Source organism: Pelodiscus sinensis, chromosome 27, assembly GCF_049634645.1.
Source record: "Pelodiscus sinensis isolate JC-2024 chromosome 27, ASM4963464v1, whole genome shotgun sequence".
NCBI classification, from domain to species: Eukaryota; Metazoa; Chordata; order Testudines; family Trionychidae; genus Pelodiscus; species Pelodiscus sinensis.
In genome coordinates, this window is record NC_134737.1 from 15,771,948 (window position 1) to 15,793,790 (window position 21,843).

General features: G+C 53.4%; 1 protein-coding gene across 2 annotated transcripts in view; it reads right to left on the reverse strand.

The window, feature by feature from the left end:
* The window catches only part of CPNE5 (copine 5), a 173,078-nt gene that overhangs the window by 133,619 nt on the left and 17,616 nt on the right, over nt 1-21,843 (reverse strand). The window contains exons 1-3 of one of the 2 annotated variants that reach the window (XM_075910081.1): nt 10,977-11,026; nt 7,423-7,463; nt 3,942-3,988 (exon numbers count right to left, since the gene is read on the reverse strand). In XM_075910081.1, the coding sequence (XP_075766196.1) occupies nt 3,942-3,988; nt 7,423 (48 nt within the window). In that variant the 5' untranslated portion in view covers nt 7,424-7,463; nt 10,977-11,026. Of the gene's footprint in view, nt 1-3,941; nt 3,989-7,422; nt 7,464-10,976; nt 11,027-21,843 lie in introns of those variants that run through there. The other variant, XM_075910080.1, reaches the window with a different exon arrangement.

Below are 21,843 nucleotides of genomic sequence, written 5' to 3' on the forward strand. Positions count from 1 at the left end.
GGGGTAGCCATGTAGTCTGGATCTGCAAGAACAACAAGGAGTCCTGTGGCACCTTATAGACTAATAGATTTATTGGAGCATAAGCTTTCGTGAGCAAAGACCCACTTTGTCAGATGCATGTGACAAAGTGGGTCTTTGCCCATGAAAGCTTTCGCGCCAATAAATCTGTTAGTCCAGTGGTCCCCAACCTTTTGAGGTTGTCGGGCGCCAGGGGGCGTGGCCGTTCGCCCGCCAGGTGCCAGGGGGCGGGGACACTTGCGCGCCCGGGGGCGGCCACCCCCATAGCTGCATGCCCGGGGGCGCCCCCCCATAGCTGCATGCCCGGGGCTGGGGCCCCCCCATAGCCACGCGCCCGGGGCCGGCGCCCCCACCCTCAAGCGCTGCGCGCCCGGGGCCAGTGCTCCCCCCGCCAAGCGTCGCACGCCCAGGGCCGGCGCTCACTGTGCGCCATGTGCCCGGGGCCAGGCCAGCCCAGCCCCGAGCACCTGGCGGGCGCATGCAAATGCCCCCGCAGGCACCGTGTTGGGGACCACGGTGTTAGTCTATAAAGGTGCCACAGGACCTCTCGCTGATCTTGGGGATTGATGTATGTGATGTGCTTTCTTTAACAATCTCATTCTCAACTTTTTCTTTCTTCTAATAATAAACCTTTTAGATTCTAAAGGACTGGCCCAGTACGTTCTTTTGGGTAAGATCTGAGGTATACATTGACCTGGCATTGTGGCTGGTCCTTTAGGACTGGGACAACCTGTTTAGAGTTGGTGAGATTGGTTTTCACAACTTCTCATTTGTGTAAGGTGTGGTCCTGGTTGTGGTACAGGTAAAGCTGGAGTCTCTAAGAGGATTTTCTTGTGCAACTAGATTGGCAGCTGACGTGCTTTGTGTGACTGGTTTGATGCCTTAGGGTATGTCTACACTACAGCACTAATCCGAACTAACTTAATTGGAATTAGTTAATTCAAAATAAGCTAATTCGAACTAGTGCATCTAGACCTAAAAACTAATTCGAATTAGCGTTTTGCTAATTTGAAATAGCATGTCCACATTGAGTGGACCCTGAACCGGGGTTAAGGCTGGCCGGAAGCAGTGCCGGCAGGGCATCAGGTTAGGACTTAGAGTGTGGAGCTGCTGCCTCAGGCTAGCCGAGGGCTGTGCTTAAAGGGACCCGACCCCCACCCCAGGCAGACAGTTCTCAGGGTTCCCCGCTTGCTTGTCTACCTCAACGAGGGATAGCAAAGCAGTCCTGGCTTGGAGTGCCCTGAGTGTCCTCACTTGGGACATCACAGCACTCGGCCATCAGCCTGGCTGCACTTGCCGCAGGCTGCCATCCGGGGGCATCAATGGAGGGGCTGTCAGGATCCAGGAAGCCCTGCAGGAGAGCTTCCACCCCGAGGAGCCCACAGAGCCATGCCAGTCCTCCCCATCGGGGGCTCGTGCCCCATTCCTCCCTCCCCTTCTTCCACTTACCCCTTCCTAGCCCCACTTACTGATGTAAAAAATAAAGGACACGTGTGTTCAAAAATAGAAACTCTCTTCATTTAACAAAACTGGGGGGGGGGGGATTAACCTCTGGGGAGACTAAGAAAAGGAGGTGGGAGAGGGGAAGAGAGAGGGTAGAAGAGAGGAGGGGGAAACCTGGGAGGAGGGAGCTGGAGAGCTGGAAGGGGGAGGAGGGGAAGTATAAAACTATGATACGCCATATCTTCAGTACCATGTACAGATGTGGTCTCCTCACTTCAAAAAAGATATTTTGGCCTTGGAAAGGGTTCAGAAAAGGGCAACTAAAATGATTAGGGGTTTGGAACAGGTCCCATATGAAGAGAGGCTAAAGAGACTGGAACTTTTCAGCTTAGAAAAGAGGAGACTGAGGGGGGATATGATAGAGGTCTATAAAATCATAAGTGGTGTGGAGAGGATGAATAAAGAAAAGTTCCTCATTAGTTCCCATAATATAAGGACTAGAGGACACCAAATGAAATTAATGGGCAGTAGGTTTAAAACTAATAAGCGAAAGTTCTTCTTCACATAGCACATAGTCAACCTGTGGAACTCCTTGCCACAGGAGGCTGTAAAGGCTAGAACTATAACAAGAGTTTAAAGAGAAGTTAGATAAATTCATGGAGGTTGGGTACATGGAGTGCTATTAGCCAGGGGGTAGGAACGGTGTCCCTGGCCTCTGTTTGTGGAAGGCTGAGATGGATGGCATGAGACAAATCGCTTGGTCATTGTCTTTGGTCCATCCTCTCTGGGGTACCTGGTGTTGGCCGCTGTCGGCAGACAGGCTACTGGGCTAGATGGACCTTTGGTCTGACCCAGTACGGCCATTCTTATGCTCTTATGTTCAAAGCTCAGGGCTCAGGATCGGGGGTCTCACTGGACCAACTTGATTTTCATGCAAACCTGCTCCTGGGTTCACATGTGACCTTTGATGGCCAGGCTGGCAGGTATCCTGCCCTAGACAGCCGCATTCCTGTGCCTAGTGCGGAGATCATGGACGTTGGAGGCCTCCCCCCAAACCTCGATGAGGTCCACGATCTCCACACTAGACCAGGCGGGCGCCCGCCTCTTGCAGCCCCGGGCAGGCTCCTGAGAGCCGCCAGCCTGGTCCTGCGAAGAGGCGGAGAGCTGGGTGGCAGCAGGTGGCTGGCTCATGCCGTGCCAGGTGCAGGGTCTGCTAGCTGGGTGCTGGCAGGCTTGCACCTGGCACAAGCACTGTAGCCAGACTGTACCCCTTTAAGGGCTCCGGGGCCGGGAGGGGGGCAGAAGAGTTTCTCTGGTTTGGCCCTGAGTGGCCACCAGGGCAACCTGGGAAGGGCTAGCCTCCCACTAGTTCGAATTAAGAGGCTAGACAGCCCTTAATTCAAACTACTTAATTCGAACTAGGCGTTAGTCCTTGTAGAATGAGGTTTACCTAGTTCGAATTAAGCGCTCCACTAGTTAGATTTAAATTCGAACTAGCGGTTTGTATGTGTAGCACCTATGAAAGTTAATTCGAACTAACAGCTGTTAGTTTGAATTAACTTTGTAGTGTAGACAGACCCTTATAGAGGAATACCCTTGTCTTGGGCTGTAAGTAACCCTCTCCAAGCAATTCACCCTGATTTGACCCTTTTCAGACCAACCTGGTATATTACATACACACGCCGCGTGCCTGCTCCAGCAAGCAGCTCTTTGCACACCACCCCATCCACAGGCTGACTCGGTCCAGTCTTGAATGCTCCGTCAGCTGGGAAGTCAGTCAGAAGTGCTGTGCTCCTTCTCGTCTCCCCTGCGACACCCAGCTCAGATGCCTGCTGGCCTCCTTGCTGCGGCTGGCTGCCCTGGCCAGAGTCTCCGCTAGTGTAACCAGCACCGCTCCCAAACTCCATCGCCGTGACGCCCATCCAGAGCCAATGCACGCTAGCGCGCTCCCTGGATGCCCTCGATGCCCAGGCTGGAGCCCCGAGCTGCACTGTGTGTCACTGTGGCACGACTCTGCTGGCTTCGCAGTGGGGAGGGGTTAGCCCAAGGCCAGGAGCACTGCTGGTCCGGTTTGCACTGCTGACCCACCCAAGGGCTGGCCTGAGTTGCCATAGTCCACCCTCAGGAGACTCTGGCAAGAGTTTCATCTGAGCCAGCTGAGACCTTTATGGGGCAGGATGTGGGGGCAGGGAATCCTGTCCCCTCTCCCCATCCCTCCCATTGCATCCCTCCAGACTTCTCTTATTCCTTTTGCTGAATGTTTTGTCCTTGTCTGGGGCCCCGTCGTGAGGCTCTCAAAGCGCCTTGCAGATGATCCCAGGGCAGCAGCAGGAACCTCCTTTTGCACTGAGGAGACTCACTCAAAGTCACAGCAAATCAACAGCAGAACTGGCAAGGGAGCCACGCAATTGCCTCTCCCACCCTCACCTCATCAGGCCCCACTTCTCCCACCAAAACAGGGAAGACAGCCCCATTCTTACCTCCCGCCATTGCTTGGTCTCTATGCCCTGGGTGTACAGCACACACACTGCGGAGAGAGAGAACAGAACGTGGGTTAACGTGGGCAGAGCTGAACTGGCATGTTCCTCTCCTTGGGGCCAAGGGACCAGCACACTGTAGCCTTCCAGAGGGCAGGACCCTAAAGTCGCTGCTGCGATTTGGAAGTAAAAAACTGGTCCCTTGAGAGGGTCTCTCTGGCCTCCCCCCATCTGACACCTCCCCACTGATCGGCATTAGCTGCACTGCAACTAGCTCAGCAGCCTGGCTCAGCTGGGCTGTCCCTGTGCCTCAGACTTCCACAGATCCCCCCCCCCCAGGAGCTGCTGCCACAGGGCTGGCCCCTGGCTCCTGCCCCTGGGGAACCAGGCCAAGGGAGCTGCCAGGCCCCAGCTCAGGGCCCGTCCAGGGCCCACGTGCAGGCTAGTCCTGGCTGTGTGTCCCACACCAAGGACCGGGACGGTGGGAAGGGCAGGCTGGCGGCCCAGAGCCCTGTGGCACAGACAGCAGCTGCCTGCCCCCTGCTGCGACCTGGCCTGGTGGGGTGAGACATTCAGTCCCCCACCTCTCTGCTGGGGCAGCCAGTGCCAGTTAGGCAGGTGCTAATACACTGGCAGACCAGGCGCCAGCTCATGCCAAGGGGCCCGTGACTTTGTGGACATGGACAGATCCACAGCTGGGAACGGCCCGCCCATCCGGGTGTGAGCGTGCAAAGGGGTACGAGATTTGTATGGGCTTGTTCAGTGCCTGGAGTGCGAGTGCTTGGAAGTGGCTGCCAGAAGTGTTCCCTGTAAGCGGAGAGAGTCAAGAGCCCCCCGGCTGACTAGCAGAAGCCCACGGCCAGCAGCCTGTGTTTCCATTGGGCCACACATGCCTCAGCGCACAAACAACATGAATTCTGCCCACGGATGGAAAACGTTAGAGGGACTTCTGGCTGCTGGTGTTAATCCCTCCCACACATCGGTATCCCTAGTGCCTGGTTGTACTGTGAACTGCTGTGCTGGAGGGACCCATAAGCAGGAGCAGGGCCGGATTAAGGGGGGCTAGCCAGGCAGCTGCCCAGGGCACCAACCTATGGGGAGCGCCTGATGGCAGCTGCAAGGGACGCCGCGTGCCCGGGGGCTGTGCGGTGCCCCTTAGAGCTGTAATCAGGCACCGCGCGCCCGGGGCTGCTCCTTAGAGCCGCCATCAGGCGCTGCGCACCGGGGGCTGTGCAACACCCCTTAGAGCCACAATCCGACTCTGCGCGCCAGATTGCAGCTGTATGGTGCACCGGGGGGTGGGGCCGCGCGTGCGCCGTGCGCCCGGGGCGAAGCCGAGCATGCGTTGTGTGCCCGCTGCCCGGGGCGCCGGAATGGCTTGAGCCGGCCATGGGCAGGAGAGACGGCCACCAGTGTGAAGGGCTTGCCCCAGAGAGCTCCAGCGATGCCAGATAGACTATTGGGAGCTGTCGAGGAGGGCGAAAGATGCTGGCGGGTCTGCCCTCGCCCTGAACATAGGCCATGCAAGCGGATTGCTCCCTTTGGCTGAGTTTGCAGCTCTCAGCTCCTGGGAGGAGGAGGAGAAAACACCCCAGAGGAAGGAAGTGGATCCCTGTGCAGCTTGGACTCAGGGGTAGGGGGTAGAAGACTGGGGGAGCAAGAGACCCCAGAAGCCTTAAAGGACGCATAGAACTTGTTCGTTATAGAAGCTTCTATTCCACAAATAAGTTACAGCCTTTCATTGCAGAAAGTCTCTCTCTGCACCTGCGTCCACCTTGCAGCTGCTCCCACTGCCTGCTCCTGGCTAAGCAGTCTGCAGTTTGAGGCGGGCTTGGCTGCAGTTGTCTTTGAGGCGAATCGAGGGGGCAACGGACCTGGTCTGCTGGGAACGGGCGCTGCTGTGGTGTGAGGGGGCAGCTCTCGAGACCCATCGGCGTGCCCACGGGCCAGAGGCATTCAACCCTGATACGTGGCTGCTGAAATCAGCCAATGGGGCGGGAGCCCTGAGGCTGGTACATGTGCTCGCGTCAGTCACAGGGAACCAGACGGAGACCCCGCCAAACCGTCCCTTCTGGCCTGGACGCTCTAGTCCCAACCCCCAACTCTGAGCCATCCAATGCCCCAGCCCCCTCCCCAGATAACAGCTCCAGTGCAGCCTCATGTGCGCATGCCATGACTCTCCGCCATCGTTCCCACTCCCGGAGGCCAGCCAGGCCCACGGGTTGCTAGCGAGCTGACCCAAGGGGATTCATGGCTAATTTCACACCCAGAACGGGCTGGGCAATAGCAGAGGAGAGTGGGATCGGAGAGGCACTCGCAGCAGAGAGCCATTTGGAAACAAGTCCAGGAGCTGTGGGCTGGCCTCTATTTGCTGAATGGAGCGGATGCTTACTAGGCAATTTCCACCCGGGCCTCCCACAGGGTTAGTGTATTTCATCACAGGCCTGTGCTTATCCTAGTGGCGCGTCACACAGCAGCACCAGCTGATCACAGGCTGCACTCAGCGTGCTTTAAAACGGGGGGAGGGGTCCCGGTACAATAAGCCAAGTGCCCCATGTCACCCGACACGGGCTGAGGTCCCAAACATCTGCCCTTCGTTTGGGGTTTTGCTGGGTTCCAATTTTGCACAACTGCTCCTCATCTCATCTGGCAAAGAGCCACCACGAGACCCCTGCCCCCCTTCCTGTTGGTGCCCCAACCCCCAGTGCTGAGACCCATTGCCCCCGAAGGCCTGCACTGAGTGTCCCTTTGGGGGTGCTCTGGGGCTGCCTGGCCTGGAGTGGACGTTCCTACAGCTTTGCACATCCCTTTCCAGGAAGGTTTCCTCCCCGCTGTGGGCTGGCTGATCCCACTTGGCCATTGCTTGCCTGACCCTAGTGTGCAAGCCTCTGGCTCCACCCCAGCTCCCAACAGGGACAGAGACCCTTCCTTGGCAGCCTGCCCCTTCGCACCTAAGTCTGCAGCCCCTGGAGGTGGAGGGGGTTAGAGAAGCCCCCACGTTTGAGAATCCCAAGCTCCAACCCTCTGAGTGCCCCACGTGTATTCCAGCCTCCCCCCACCAGGGTCAATAGCAGTTGCACAGAAGACCCCCAGCCTCCCTTAGCACATCACCACTGGAGTGTGGGGAGTGAGACCTAGTGGTCAGAGCAGGAGGCAGGCCAGAGCAGTGTCCCAGACAGGTTAGAGGGCAAAAGCGAGAGTTGAGTGAGAGCACAGAGACCAGCTCCCAGCAGCAGGAGGGACTGAAAGCCAGCGCGGGGCCAGGGGCGCAGGAAGCTCTGCACAGCAGCCAGGTGGATCTGTCTCAGGGATGACTTGCTGAGCCCACGTGGGGGCTAAGGGCGGGTCGTGCGGGCTACAGAGTCTGGGCCCAGCACTCTGCCAATCAGACCCTAGCACTGGGGCCTCTGGCTCTCACCAGCTCCTGGACCCAGAAAACAGGCTAGATAGCCCCAGCCCCAGCCAGCACAGCCCTGTCACTTACTTGGGTCAGACTTGGAGAAGGTGTCCTTGTCCAAGAGGTGCCTAGAAGGAAGCAGAAGGGAACAGGTTAGGGTGAGGCTCCAGCTGCTCCCCAGCAAACAGGTCCCCACCGCTTGGAGACTGGCTCTGGGCATGAGCCACACCTGGTCCCTAGCTCCCTCCCACTGCCAACCTGGCCTTAAGCCCCTGCCTCCTGCTCCTCTTCCCCCTCTGTCAACACACCTCGGTTCTAGTGCACAGAGAAAACCAAAACACAGACACGCTTCATGGGGGGGAAGGGGAGGCCAGGAAGGGAGGGGCCTGGAAACAGCTGGGGGAGGGGGGCAACGGGGCTGGCTGGGGGAGATGGGGAGGCCAACGGGAAGCAGGGCTGGTCGGGGGGGGGGGGTCGGGCGGAACGGGGCTGGCCATGGGATATCAGGGGAGGGGGGACTGGCCAGGAGGGGCCGGGGCTGGCTGGGAGTAAGGGGGGACGGGAAGCACAGCTGGGGGGGATCGGGGGCTGCGAGGGTGGCCAGGAGGAAGGGGGGGCAGGAAGCAGAGCTGGCAGAGCGGGGGGAGGGGTGCAGCGGCACTGGCCGGAGGAGATCAGGAAGAGGAACGGGCCAGCAGGAAGCAGTGCTGTGGGGAAGGTGGGGGTCGGGGGCTGCGGGGCTGGCCAGGAGGAAGCGGGGATGGGAAGCACAGCTGGGGGAGTGCAGGGGGGCTGACCGGGGAAGATCAGGAGAGGAAGTGGGGCAGAACCGGCCAGCTGAGTGCCACAGCTGAGCAAATTGGCCGGCAGGGAGCGGAACTGACCTGGGCACTCGCTGCCTGTCCTGCGCAGGCTCCCAGCGACGCACGAGCGAGGAGGAGGCTTCCCCTCCTCCTCACACTCAACCGACTGAGGGCTCCCGGCGGCAATCATGGCCCCGCCTCCCAGCCGGGACTCCCAGCCGCTCCCCCCACCCACGCCAGGGTTCCGTCCGGTGCACAGCTGGAAAAATCAGAAAATACCGGACATTGCACATTGCACATGTCCGGTATTTTCTGATTTTTTTTACCGGAGAAAGCGCGCAAATACCGGGCTGTCTGGTACAATACCGGACACCAAGCAACCCGAATAGTAACTGAGTTAGGTTACGAGGGGTCGGCCCAGCCAGCATGGGCTAGTTCTAGTTAGTTCTGTGTTATGGAACAAATGGACACTTGCAGCTGCTTCCAGCTCTCTGTGTTTCCAGTGATTTCCTTCTAGACTCTTAACTCCAAACATATAACAAAATGGCAACGAGGGTGGGAGGCCTGTGCTGACTCCAGCAAAAGAAGTAGTAGAAGTCAACGTAAGAAAACAAACCTTTTTGCTGTTCTGGAAGGTGGGGTGAGAACTGACTGCTACACGGACAGTGCAAGCTACAACTAAAACCAGTGAAGCCCAGAGGAGAGGAGAGGAAGAGAGGAGAGGAGAGGCATGGCTACACTTACAGGGCCAGTGGGACCTTTGGAGGAGACTATAGAGTAATGTCATGTATATACTGAGTGTTCTGAACTTTTTGTTGTTGCAAATTACATTGAGGGAGAGGAGAAGGTGCCAATATTCTTAAGTGCTGTCGGGGCTAAGACCTACTCTCTGCTACACAGTTTGCTGCTCCCTATTAAGCCAGAGACCAAATCTTACAGTGCCACTGTGGAAATCCTGGGGTCACATTATGCTCCCAAACCGTTGGTAATTGCAGAAAGGTCTAGGTTCCATAACAGAGACCAAAAAGAAAGTGAAACAACTGTACAGTTTGTAGCAAATTTGAAAAAGCTTGTGGAACACGGTGAATTTAAGGAGATGTTAAATGATGTGACAGGTTAGCATGTGGCCTGCGCAGTGAAGCTATATGGAAGCACCTATTAACTGAGGCTCAGCTCACCCTACAAAAGGCTGTTGACATTGCAGTCTCCATGGAACTGGCCACATGGGAGGCGCAATACCTCAGTGCACCGTCTAGGATGCACACAGTGTCCCAAGAACCTACCCACAAAACAGTGGAGAGCCAGGAATGTTACCGCTGTGGTGAGCTGAGTCACCATGCATCAGAACACTAGTGCAAGGACCTAGTGTGTCAACGGTGTGGGGAAAAAAAGACACGTTGAGCGGGCCTGCAAACCAAAGCAAAAAAGGCCTATGGTCTGGCGAACCAAAAAGGAAAATCTGCATACCCTCGAGGAGACGCAGGATGATCAAGGTGACGCCCCGTCTGAAGAAGCAGCGTCTTGCTATGTTTTGTCTTTGGCAGAGGGCTCCCATGAATACGGGGTAACCCCATTGTTGGGCGGCAAACCTGTATGCATGGAACTGGACAGCGGTGCAGCAGTTTCATTGGTCTCAGACAGCCTGTATAAGCTAAAGCATCTTCCGCTTAAGGCGACAAGGTTCGTTCTGAAGACACATACGGGAGAAGCAGTACCCCTGGTGGGCGCTCCTGATGTTAAGGTGGCGCTTAATGGACAGACTGCAGAATTACTACTATTTGTGGTGAAAGGCCATTAATGGGGAGATCATGGCTTAGGAAGAGCCTGCTGAACTGGGCAGAAGTGCACCGGATGACTAATGAAGAAACAGGTCTGACTGATGTACTAAAGAAACATGCTGCTGTTTTTGGAGAGGATCTGGGAAGTACGAGGGGAATCACCATGAAACTGAACATTAAACCTGGCAGCCACCCAAAATATCTGAAGGCCAAAACTGTGCCAGATGACATCAGGCCAAAAGTTGAAGCAGACTTGGAGCACCTAGTCAAAAATGGAGTCCTAATACCAATTACCCATAGTCCATGGGCAACTCCAATAGTTCCAATATTGAAAAAAAGATGGTTCCATTCCGATTTGCGGAGATTTCAAGGTCACTGGTAACCCAGTGTTGTGTGCAGAGCAATACCGTCTTCCCCGCATCCATGAATTCTTTGTGGGCCTGGCGGGGGAACAAAAGTTCAGCGAGACTGATCTGAGTCAAGCATATTTACAGATGCATGTTAACGACAAGTCCCAAGAGCTGTTGATTATTGTGATGCTAAAAGGGCTTTATCGTTACTGTTGTTTACCCTTCAGAATAACTTCTGCCTCAGCTTTGTTCCACAAGGCTATGGACCAGATTTTGGGTGGCTTGCCAGGCGTCCAGTGCTATCTTGATGACATCCTGGTCATGAGCAGGAATGAGGAGGATCACCTTAAGAACTTAGAGGCTACCTTACTGGAAGAGTATGGCCTATGAGTCCACAAAGACAAATGTACATTCTTTCAGCCCTCTGTTGAATATTTGGGACACATCACTGATGCTTCTGGCCTTTGTAAGTCCCCTTCAAAAGTTGAGGCTACTGTGGAGGCTCCACCCCCTCAAAATGTGAGTCAGCTTCACACATTTCTAGAACTATTGAACAATTATAGAAAATTTAGTTCACATTTCGCCACACTGTTAAACCCACTTCATGAGCTCCTTGGCCAGAACAAGGCCTGGAAGTGGACTGAAGCCTGTGATGTTGCATTTAATAAAGCTAAACTCGGAGGTCCTGATGCATTTTGATCCATCCTTACCTTTACAGTTGGCCTGTGATGTCTCCCCGTATGGAATTGGAAGTGGTCTCGTCACACATTATGCCTCCGGGAGAAGAGAAAACAATTGCTTTTGCTTCACGCACGTTAAGTAAGGCAAAAATGAATTATGCGCAAATCAAGCATGAAGCATTGGAAATTGTTTTCAGGATTCGGAAATTTCACCAATACCAGTTTGGATGGAAGTTTACACTTCTCACTGACCATTGACCCCTCACTGCAATTTTTGGTCCACACACAGGAATTCCACCATTGGCTGCTAGTTGTATGCAATGACTGGCCTTGTGGCTTTCGGGACACACACATGAGATCAGATATCAGAAATCCACTCTGCATGACAATGCAGATGGTCTCTGTAGGCAGCCTTGGCCAGTCAAACATCAAGATATTGGCCAGAAGGAAATCTTCTACTTTGACTAGGTAGAGAACATGCCTATCACTGCTGCACAAATTAAGAGAGCAACTCGTGTGGACACAGAACTGTCCCAAGTTATGGACCTAGTGATGACTGGAACATCTCTAGGGAACATTCAGGTCTCACCTGTCCTTGTTCCCTACATGTCCAGGAGGACAGAGTTATCAATCCATTCTGGGTGCTTGTTGTGGGGAATGCGTGTCATTATTCCAAAGATACTGAGACAACAGATGTTAGAACAGCTGCATTCAGGTCACTGTGGAATGGTGCGCATGAAAGAAATTGCACAAAGCTATTTTTTATTGGCCTGGCTTGGACAGTGCCATAGAAGAGAAGGCAAGCACTTGTATTTCATGCCAGGGTGTGAAGAATGCACCTCAGTTGGCACCTTCAGTTCACCCTTGAGACTGGCCTGAGAAACTGTAGCAACGTATTCATGTTGATTTTTCTGGCCTATTTAAAGGTAGCATGTTCTTGGTGGTGGTAGATGCTCATTCCAAATGGCAAGAAGTCTCTATGATGCCGTCCATATCTGCTGAGAGTACTATCCAAAAACTACAGGGAATCGTTTGTCATTCTGGTCTTCCAGAACGACTTGTGAGCAACAATGGTCCACAGTTTGTCTCTCAGGAGTTTGGAAACTGTATGAAAGCAAATGGGATACATCACATCACTTCAGCACTGTATCACCCAGCCACCTGTCAAATGGCTGAAAGGGTTGTGCAGACAATGAAGCAAGCTTTGAAATCAGCTGGAGGACATTCACTCGTACAAAAGCATCTTGACACCTTCGTACTATCCTACAGATATACACCTTGTGCTACAACCAAAACGTCCCCGGCTTCTCTAATAACGGGACGCGAGCTGTGCACTTGCTTTGAACTGCTGAAACCTTATGAACCATGACAATTTGCACAACATCAACAGCAAGGTCAAGTCATCAGGCGCATCCAGAGCGAGAGACTGAACCTTTAGTCCTGGAGAGCTGGTTTTGGCTCGGAACTATGCTCCTGGAGGTAAATGGGTCCCTGCCACTGTCATCGCTCAAACAGAACCAGTTTCCTATATTGTGCGGACTGCAGAGGATCTCATCTGGCGGCGGCATGTAGATCAGTTGTTGCCAGGTTATGCCGGCCCCATTGACACATCTCCAGTTGAGTTGCCCGACCTCACCACTACCGGTGAGCTACTGAGTCAAGAGTCACCTGTTTCTGACCCTCCTCCTCCATCACCGCCTGCAGCGAACACAATCTCCCTCAAAGATGACAGCCTCACCTGTTCACTCTTCAAGTCTCGAGCCCATTGTTAGGCCTGCACTTGACATGACGCCTTCGGATTCAAGAACACCAGACGTCCGCCGTAATCCCTTGGTTAGTGTTAGTTTTATTAAAGGAATGTTCTTATTAAGGGGGGGGGGGGGGCGGGTATATTGTGTACTGGGTTGTTGAAGAAACAGATCTTGTTTTTGTTACAGTAACTAAGTTAGGGGTCAGACCAGCTGGTTTGGGCTGGTTCTAGTTAGTTCTATATTATGGAACAAATGGACACTTGCAGCTGCTTCCAGCTCTGTGTTTCCAGTGATTTCCTTCTAAACTCTGTAACTCCAAACAGGACAACAGTAACGGCACTGAAGAGGTGCCTCTTTGGTGGAGAAGGAGCACGGCTCCATCTGGCACCTTCCACCAGCACCAACCACATGAACTTCCAAGGAAATGTTCCTGCACGCAGGAGCTGTGTTTGCCAGCAAGATAAGCCAGCCCTAGCTGGTGTAAAGCAGCACAGACCCTGCAAGTGAGAGGTGCTGATTCGCACCCTCTGTGCATGGGCCCATGGTTTGCAGCAGGCGCAGGTTCTAAAAGCAAGTAATGCCAGCCCCGCCCTAGATCAGTGTTTTTTCTGCCTGACTCTATCTTTGCACAGCAGTCCCTTGGCAGGTGCAAACAGAACCAGAAACAGAACCGTCAAGCCCCTTTCTCCCCTACGGCAGAAGCTGAGCTCTGAGCGCTGCACCATGGCAGGAACAGGACTGGATGGGATGTGACTAGAATACAAGGCAGAATCGTTACCAGTGAGGAGAGGGAATAGCCCAAGTGGGCTTCAATCTTTGCTAATGCAGAAGAAGCAAAGCACAGAATCCCAGAATCGTAGAATCCGAAGGTTGGAAGAGAGTCCAACCCGCTGCCCAAAGTAGGACCAACCCCAACTAAATCAACCCACACAGGGCTTTGTCAAGCCAGGACTTAAAACACCTCTAGAGATGGAGATTCCACCATCTCCCTAGGGAACCCAGCCCAGTGCTTCCCCAGCCTCCTAGGGAAATAGATTTTCTTCATATCCAACCTAGACCTCCCCCACTGTAACTTGAGCCCATTGCTCCTTGTTCTGCCATCTGCCCCCACTGAGAACAGCCTCTCTCCATCCTCTTTGGAACCCTCCTTCAGGTAGCTAAAGACTGCTCTCAAATCCCCCCTCACTCTTCTCTTCTGCAGAATAACAAGTCCAAATCCCTCAGCTTCTCCTTGTAAGTCGTGTGCTCCAGCCCCCTAATCATTTTTGTTGCCCTCCGCTGGACCCTCTCCAATGCATCCACAACCCTTCTGTAATGGGGGTCCAGAAAGGACACAATACTCCAGATGTGGCCTCACCAGTGCCACATAAAGGGGAATAATCACTTCTCTGGATCTGCTGACAATGCTCCTCCTAGTGCACCCTAATATTCCATTAGCCTTCTTGGCTACAAGGGCACCCTGTTGACTCATATCCAGCTTCTCATCCACAATAACACCCAGGTCCTTTTCTGCAGAACTACTACTCAGCCAGTCAGTCCCCAGCCTGTACCAATGCTTGGGATTCTTTCGTCCCGAGGGCAGGACTCTGCACTTGTCCTTGTTGAACCTCGTCGATTTCTTTTGGTCCAATTTTCCAATTTGTCGAGGTCACTCTGAACCCTCTTGAGGTCTCTTCCAGTCCTATGATTCTATGAACCCTATTCTTGCCCTCCAGCATATCTACCTCCCCCCCCACAGCTTAGTGTCATGTGGGAACTTGCTGAGGGTGCAATCCATCCCCTCATCCAGGCCATTAATAAAAATGCTGAACAAAACCGATCCCAGAACCAACCCTTGGGGCACTCCACTAGAAATTGACCACCAACCTGACATTGAGTCATTGACCACTACCTGTTGAGCCAACAATCTAGCCATCTTGCCAGCCACCTTACAGTCCATGTATCCAATCCATACTTCCTTAACTTGCTGGCAAGAATACTGTGGGAGACCGTAACAAAAGCTTTGCTAAAGTCAAGGTATGTCACATCCACTGACTTCCCCATGTCCACAGAGCCAGGTACCTCATCACAGAAGGCAATCAGATCGGGCAGGCACGACTTGCCCTTGGTGAATCCATGTCGATAGTTCCTGATCACTTTCCCCTCTTCCAAGTACTTCAAAATGGATTCCTGGAGGATCCTCTCCAGGATTTTTCCAGGGACTGAGGTGAGGCTGACTGTTCCGTAGTTCCCTGGATCCTCCTTCTTTCCTTTTTAAAATGTGGGCACTACATTTGCCTTTTTCCAGTCCTCTGGGACCTCCCCTGATCACCACAAGTTTTCAAAGATAATGGCCAGAGGCTCTGTAATCACATCAGCCAACTCCCTCAGCCCCCTTGGATGCATTAGATCCAGCTCCATGGACTGGTGTGTGTGCAGCTTTTCTAAATAGTTCTTAATGTGTTCTTTCTCCACCGCGGGCTGCTCACTCCTCCCCATGCTGTGTTGCCTAGCGCATTAGTCTGGGAACTGACCTAGTCTGTGAAGACAGAGGCAGAAAAAGCCTTGAGCTCTTCAGCTTTCCCCACATCATCTGTCCCCGGGGTACCACTCTCATCCAGTAGGGGTCCCACCCCCTCTCTGATCCCCTCTTATTGCTAGCATGCCTGTAGAAACCTGTCTTGTAACCCCAAAGCAGCCCCAGGCCTTTCCAGAGCATCGCCTCTGGGGTACCTGGAGCATTCGGAAACAACGGGGCTCTATCAAAAAGGGCAAGGGGGTGCTGCCGGGAAGGCAGGAGTCCTGGGTCCCAGTCCCTGCTCTGCTGCTCCCTCAGTCTGTTGTCTGAGGCCAGTTACTGTTTAGTGCAACAACTGTCATTACGACAGAAAGACGGATTCCTCTATTGAGAAGCCATGCATTTCCCTTCACTGCAGGAGACTGTCCACCAAAGCAATGGGCCAGCCCCTCTCGGAGAGCCTGCAGGTCCAGAACTTACACTCGGTTACACAACATAAACCAGGAGGGAATCCGCCAGCGAGATCTCAATGGTCTTACTCTGGATTCACACCTCTTGGGCAGTTTTATTGGCTCACCAGTGGAAAACACAAGCAACCCCCTCGGTCTGAGACTTCTCCCATTCTCCTGGCGTAAATCAGGAGTGACGCTGGGCAGTGAAGGAACCTGAAGTAAGGCGAGAGTTCAGGCTCTCAGCCATTGCTTGAGGATGTAGCCCCTTAGCAGCAGCGCTCCACGTGGCCTCCGACACTTGGCACAGGGGATGTTCAGCATCTGTCCCTGTTGTCCAGCCACACAGCACTCCCTGGAAACCAGCCCAGGAGTAAGCACCAGACAATGAATAGCCAGGATGGGGAGCACTGACAAGGGATGTGCCACATGCCATGGTCAAGGCTCAGCACAGCAGATTTGGCAAAGCACCTGGCATGGCAGGGGTTAAAGAAAGGAGCACACCCCTTCCCTCCCCTCCAGTAGCTGAGTGCTACCCCTCCTCCCATCCTGCCCCTGGCTGATGGCAGAGCCTCTGGCACAGGGCTGGTGGGTCAGTTCTGCCACTGCCCAGACGGGAGACTTGCCCACGAGCTGCACTGCCCATGTGGCCTGGCGATCAGGAGTGGAGTCATGCCTGCAGCACAGCGATCACCCGCGGGCGGCTTCCCCACACACACCGGCGTATCGCCCCGGCTAAGTGCCGAAAGAGAGCCAGGTGGGTAGCCAGAAGTCACCTACTACAGGACAGGTTCAATAAGGAAAGTAACAGATCACCACTGGCCATCACCTACAGCCCCACGTAAAGCATCTCTAGGACATCATCAGGGAACTACAACCTACCCATCATAAGACCTAGCCAAACCACCTGCCCATGTACTAATGCCCACAATGCCCCCTGCCGTGTTCATTAGACAAACCCAAACTGTCCATGCAAAAGGGTAAATGGACACAAATCAGACATTGAGAATATTGGTTGGACCTCCCTTAACCAAGACTCTCTGGTCCAGCAACATGCATGGTCTGGCAGGACCACAGAGTCCAGGTATAGGGAGGCTCCCCAGAGGGGCAGTAGCATGGGCGGAGGGGGTAGGGACTTACCTGGGAGCCCCATGCGGGGGGCCACAGCAGGGAAGTCTGGCCCCAGCAACTGGGCAGTAGCAGGAGGCCAGCCCCAGCCACGCAGCTCTTGCCCCAGCGACAGGCAGGAAGCTCCAACCCCAGCAGCAGCGGGGCCAGCGGGAGCTGGAGAGCTCCACCCAGGGAGCGACAGCTGGCCGGGCAGCAGCAGGACGGGCAGCGGTTTAGCATGGGCCATTAGAGGAGGCACCTCCCCTGGTCTGGCAGATCCCCCTGGGATCTTGCAGTCCTGGGCAGAGGTTCAACCAGTACTAACATTCAAAAACCAGTAAGGGGGGGGGGGGGCATTTCAACCTCCCCGGACACTCAGTAACACTTCAGAGCTGCCAAGGATCTGTACCAGGGACCAGTGCACCTTAACATACAGGCAGTGCCCGGGTTACATGGATCCGACTTACATCGGATCCCTACTTACAAACGGGGTGAGGCAACCCCGCACTAGCTGCTTCCCCCCAGCAGACCAGGGAGACGCGGAGCGGCTCTTCTCAGCAGACACCTCAGCTTGAGAATAAAGGACTGAGGGAAGTGAGGTGTGGGAGAATAAAACTGAGCTCTGGAGAAATGTTTGGCTAGAGTTTCCCCTACAATATGTACCAGTTCCGACTTACATACAAATTCAACTTAAGAACAAACCTACAGTCCCTATCTTGTACGTAACCCGGGGACTGCCTGTAGTCGAAAAGGGGGCGAGCAGCGAGAGCGCAGAATTTGCAGAGGATACACAATTATTCAAGCTAGTTAAGTCCCAAGTTGAATGAGAACAAATCACAAAGAGATCTCACGAACCTGGACAACAAAATGACAAATGAAATTCAACACTGACAAGCACAAAGTATCAGAGGGGTAACTGACTTAGTCTGCAACAGGACAAACTTTAAAAACAACAAATGTTCTGTTAGTGTTTAAAGTGCTACTAGACCGTTGTTTTTTAAGCATAAAGTAATTCACTTTGGAATAAATATTCCCAATTATATATATAAAATGATGGGGTCTAAATGTGCCACTTAAGAAAGATCTTGGAGTCATTGTGGATAGTTCATAGAATCAAAGAAGATCTGGGTTGGAAGAGATCTTAGGTCATCGAGTCCAACGCCCTGTTCAAAGCAGGATCAATCCCAGCCAGGGCTTTGTCAAGCTCAGCCTTAAACTGTTCTCTGAAAACATCCACTCATTGTGCAGCAGTAGGGAAAAAGCAAACCATGTTAGGAGCCATTAGGAGAGGGATAGATAAAACAGTAAATATCATAATGCCACTGCAGAAATCCATGGTACGCCCACACTTTGAACAGTGCGTGCAGATCTGGTTGCTCTCGCTCAGAAAAGATATATTAGAACTGGAAAAGGCAGAGAGAAGAGCAATAAAAAGGAGAAGGGCTACGGAACTAGTTCATTATGAGGTGGGATTAAATGGACTGGGACTGTTCTGCTTGAAATAGAGATGGCGAAGGGGAGATTTGACATAGGTCTGTAAATCATGACAGCGGTGGAGAAAGTGACTAGAGAAGTGTTATTTATCCCTGCACATAATACAAGAACAGGGGTCACCAGATGAAAGTTATAGCAGCAGGTTTAAAACAAACAAAAGGAAGTTTTTCTTCACACAATGCACAGTCAATCTGTGGAACTCCTTGCCAGAGGATGTTGTAAAGGCCTAAATTCCAACAGGGTTCAAAAAACTGGAGAAGTTCCTGGAGGAAAGGTTCATCGATGGCTATTAACTGAGCAAGTCAGGGATGCAACCCCTCACTCTGGGTGCCCCCAAACCTCCAAATGCCAGAAGCTAGGACAGACTCACTTGAGAATTGGCCCATTCTGTTCATTCCCTCTGAAGCATCTGGCACTGGCCCCTGTCAGAAGACAAGAGACTGGGCTAAATGAACATTGGTCAGCCCAGTCTGGCCATTCTTACGTGTGCGTCTTTGTGGGTGCACACGTGAAATAACAGCATGTTGCGTTGTGGCAATTGTTTCTGACTTGCAAAAACGTTCTCTGGTCCCTGAGAAGGCAGGAAGGGAATTATGGGCAGTTCTTGCATGGCAGCTGGGCCATCGTGCCTGCTCTTTGGGGGCAGGAAAGGGTATGGTTTTGATACCACAAAGTGACAGCCAACCACACTGCACCCAGGCATTGGAATGTATTATTGCACCACCTTCCACGGTGGGCTTGCCAGTCGCTCCTCTGGGGTACGAACTTCGGCAGTGAGGAGCAGTCCGCACACCTTTTAGAAACACGCCCCATCCCAGATGCTGCTCTATGTGAGGCTCTCTTCCGAGTCAGGGCAGAGCCAAGTGCCCTGCGGAGGGCTAGCAGCCACTGTAGGGCTGCAAGAGACCTCCACTATGAGACAGAGCAATGAGGCCACAAATAGAAAGGCTTGAAAACTCTCCCCAGTCACACCTTTGCCAGAGGAGCCCTTGCCACTGGGCCTTATACTCATTTTAGAAAAGCTAGACATACACAAACACATGGGTCTGTATTTAATGAATCCAAGAGTGCTGAGGGAGTTGGCAAATGTCATTGAGGAGCCTTTGGCCATTATCTTTGAAAACTCGTGGAGATCGGGAGAGACCCTGGATGACTGAAAAAAGGCAAATGTGGTGCCCATCTTTAAAAAAGGGAAGGAGGACGATCCAGGGAACTACACACCAGTCAGCCTCACCTCAGTTCCTGGAAAAATCATGAAGGGGATCCTCAAGGAATCCATTTTGAAACACTTGGGATAGGGGAAGTGATCAGGAAGAGTCAACAGGGATTCACCAAGAGCCAATCATGACTGACCAATCTGATCAGCTTATATGATGAGGTACCTGGCTCTGTGGATATCAGGACGTCGGTGGATGTGATTTACCTTGACTTTAGAAAAGCTTTTGATACAGTCTCCCACAATATTCTTGCCAGCAAGTTAAGGAAGTCTGGATTGGATAAATGGACTGCGAGGTGGATAGAAAGCTGGCTAGATTGTCAGGCCCAAGTGATCAACGGCTCAATGTCAGGATGGCGGTTGGTTTCAAGTGGAGCGCCCCAAGGATCAGTTCTAGGACCGGTTTTATTCAACATCTTCATTAATGACCTGGATGAGGAGATGGATTGCTCCTTCAACAAATTCGCAGATGACACTAAGCTAGGGGGAGAGATAGATACGCTGGAGGGCAGGGACAGGGTCCAGAGTGACCTGGACAGATTAGAGGATTGGACCAAAAGAAATCAGATGGGGTTCAACAAGGACAAGTGCAGAGTCCTGCACTGGGGACAGAAGAATCCCAAGCATTGGTACAGACTGACTGGCTAAATAGCAGTTCGGCAGAAAAGGACCTGGGGGTTACAGCAGATGAGGAGCTGGAGATGAGTCAACAGGGCGCCCTTGTAGCCAAGAAGGCTAATGGCATATTAGAGTGCATTAGGAGGAGCATTGCCAGCAGATCTAGGGAAATAATTATTCCCCTTTACTCGGCACTAGTGAGGCCACATCAGGAATATTGCATCCAATTCTGCCCAGCTCCCCTCCCCGACTATAGAAACTATGTGGACGCACTGGAGAGGGTCCAGCGGAGGCAACCAAAATGATGAGGGGTCTGGATCACTTGACCTAGGAGGAGAGGCTGAGGGATTTGGGTTTGTTTAGTCTGCAGAAGAGAAGAGTGAGGGGGGATTTGAGAGCAGCCTTCAACTTCCTGAAGGGAGGTTCCAAAGAGGCTGGAGAGAGGCTGTTCTCAGTAGTGATGGATGCAGAACAAGGAGCAATGGTCTCAGGTTGGATAGGCTGGATATTAGGAAAAACTATTTCCCTAGGAGGGTGGGGTTCCTAGGGAGGGGGTGGAATCTCCATCTGTAGAGGTTTTTAAATGTCAGCTTGACAAAGCCCTGGGTGGTATTATTTAGTTGGCGTTGGTCCTGTTTTGGGCTGGGGGCTGGACTTGATCTCCTGAGGTCTCTTCCAGCCCTAGGATTCTATGCCCAGGAGGTCAGTTTCATTATGCACATTTTACAGGTGGGGAAACTGAGGCACAGTGACTGGCCGAAGGTCACCAGTAGCTCAGAGCTAGGAGAAACCTAGAGCTCCCGACTACCACTCCAGCATGCTGGGCTCGAGACATGCTGTTGCCACCGCTCTGGGCGAATGGAGCATTAGCTGTACTGTTGTTCTGAGCCCAGGTCCTGCTTAGCACTGTGTGGATCCCACTGCCGCATGGAAATGCTGAAGGGTTAATTCATGGCAGAATTTGGCCCCTACAGTTTTCGATGGGTGTTTTATAATTACATCCCCATTAGGGCCACAGAAACCCCTCCTGCAGACCAGTGTGGGGTCAGTGGGGGCACAGCCAGGACTTCCTGGGTTTTCTCTTTTCCAGTCTGCTGTCCCCTCCCAGGCTCGCGCCCACCCCGCCAACCTGCTCCACGAAGCTCACGGGAGCCAGCAGGCGACAGAGGAGGGTTAACGAGAGCCCAGCGGGAACACAGCCACCAGACTTGGCAATTGGCTGGAGACAGCATAGAACCGGCTCCAGGCCGGGGCTCGGCGGCCCGAGGTGAGAGACGCCCTCTTGCCAAACCAGGCTGCTGAGTTTCGAAAGGGGAGACCGGCCCCCTCTGAATGGCTGGGTGCGATGCTCTGTGCATGCCGTAGGCCAGCGCTGTGGGGCTCCCTGCCCCTTAAGGAGAACTGGGGCAGCCATTCCTGTGACCTCCCAGCTGGGATGGATCCAGCTGATCATCAAAGGCTCTGATGGGAAGAGCCTCCCGGAAGGCCCTGGGTCCAGTGGAGAGCTACAGGAAGCAGGCTGGCTCCTGCCTAAGACAGGATCTGGCCCCAGGCAGAGGGCTTGTAGGGTGAGACTCTGGGAACAGGCAGGTCCCTGATGTGCTGCACTGGTGTGTGGCAGAAATACAGCTGAAGCCCTGAGGAAAGGGCCTGTCCCAGTCCGAGACCGGGCTGGGGGTCTCACCCTCGGCCAAGCTCCCTCTCTCCTCTTCATTCCTTCACCCCCACACAGAGCGCCTCACTGGCGCATTGAAGAGGCTGG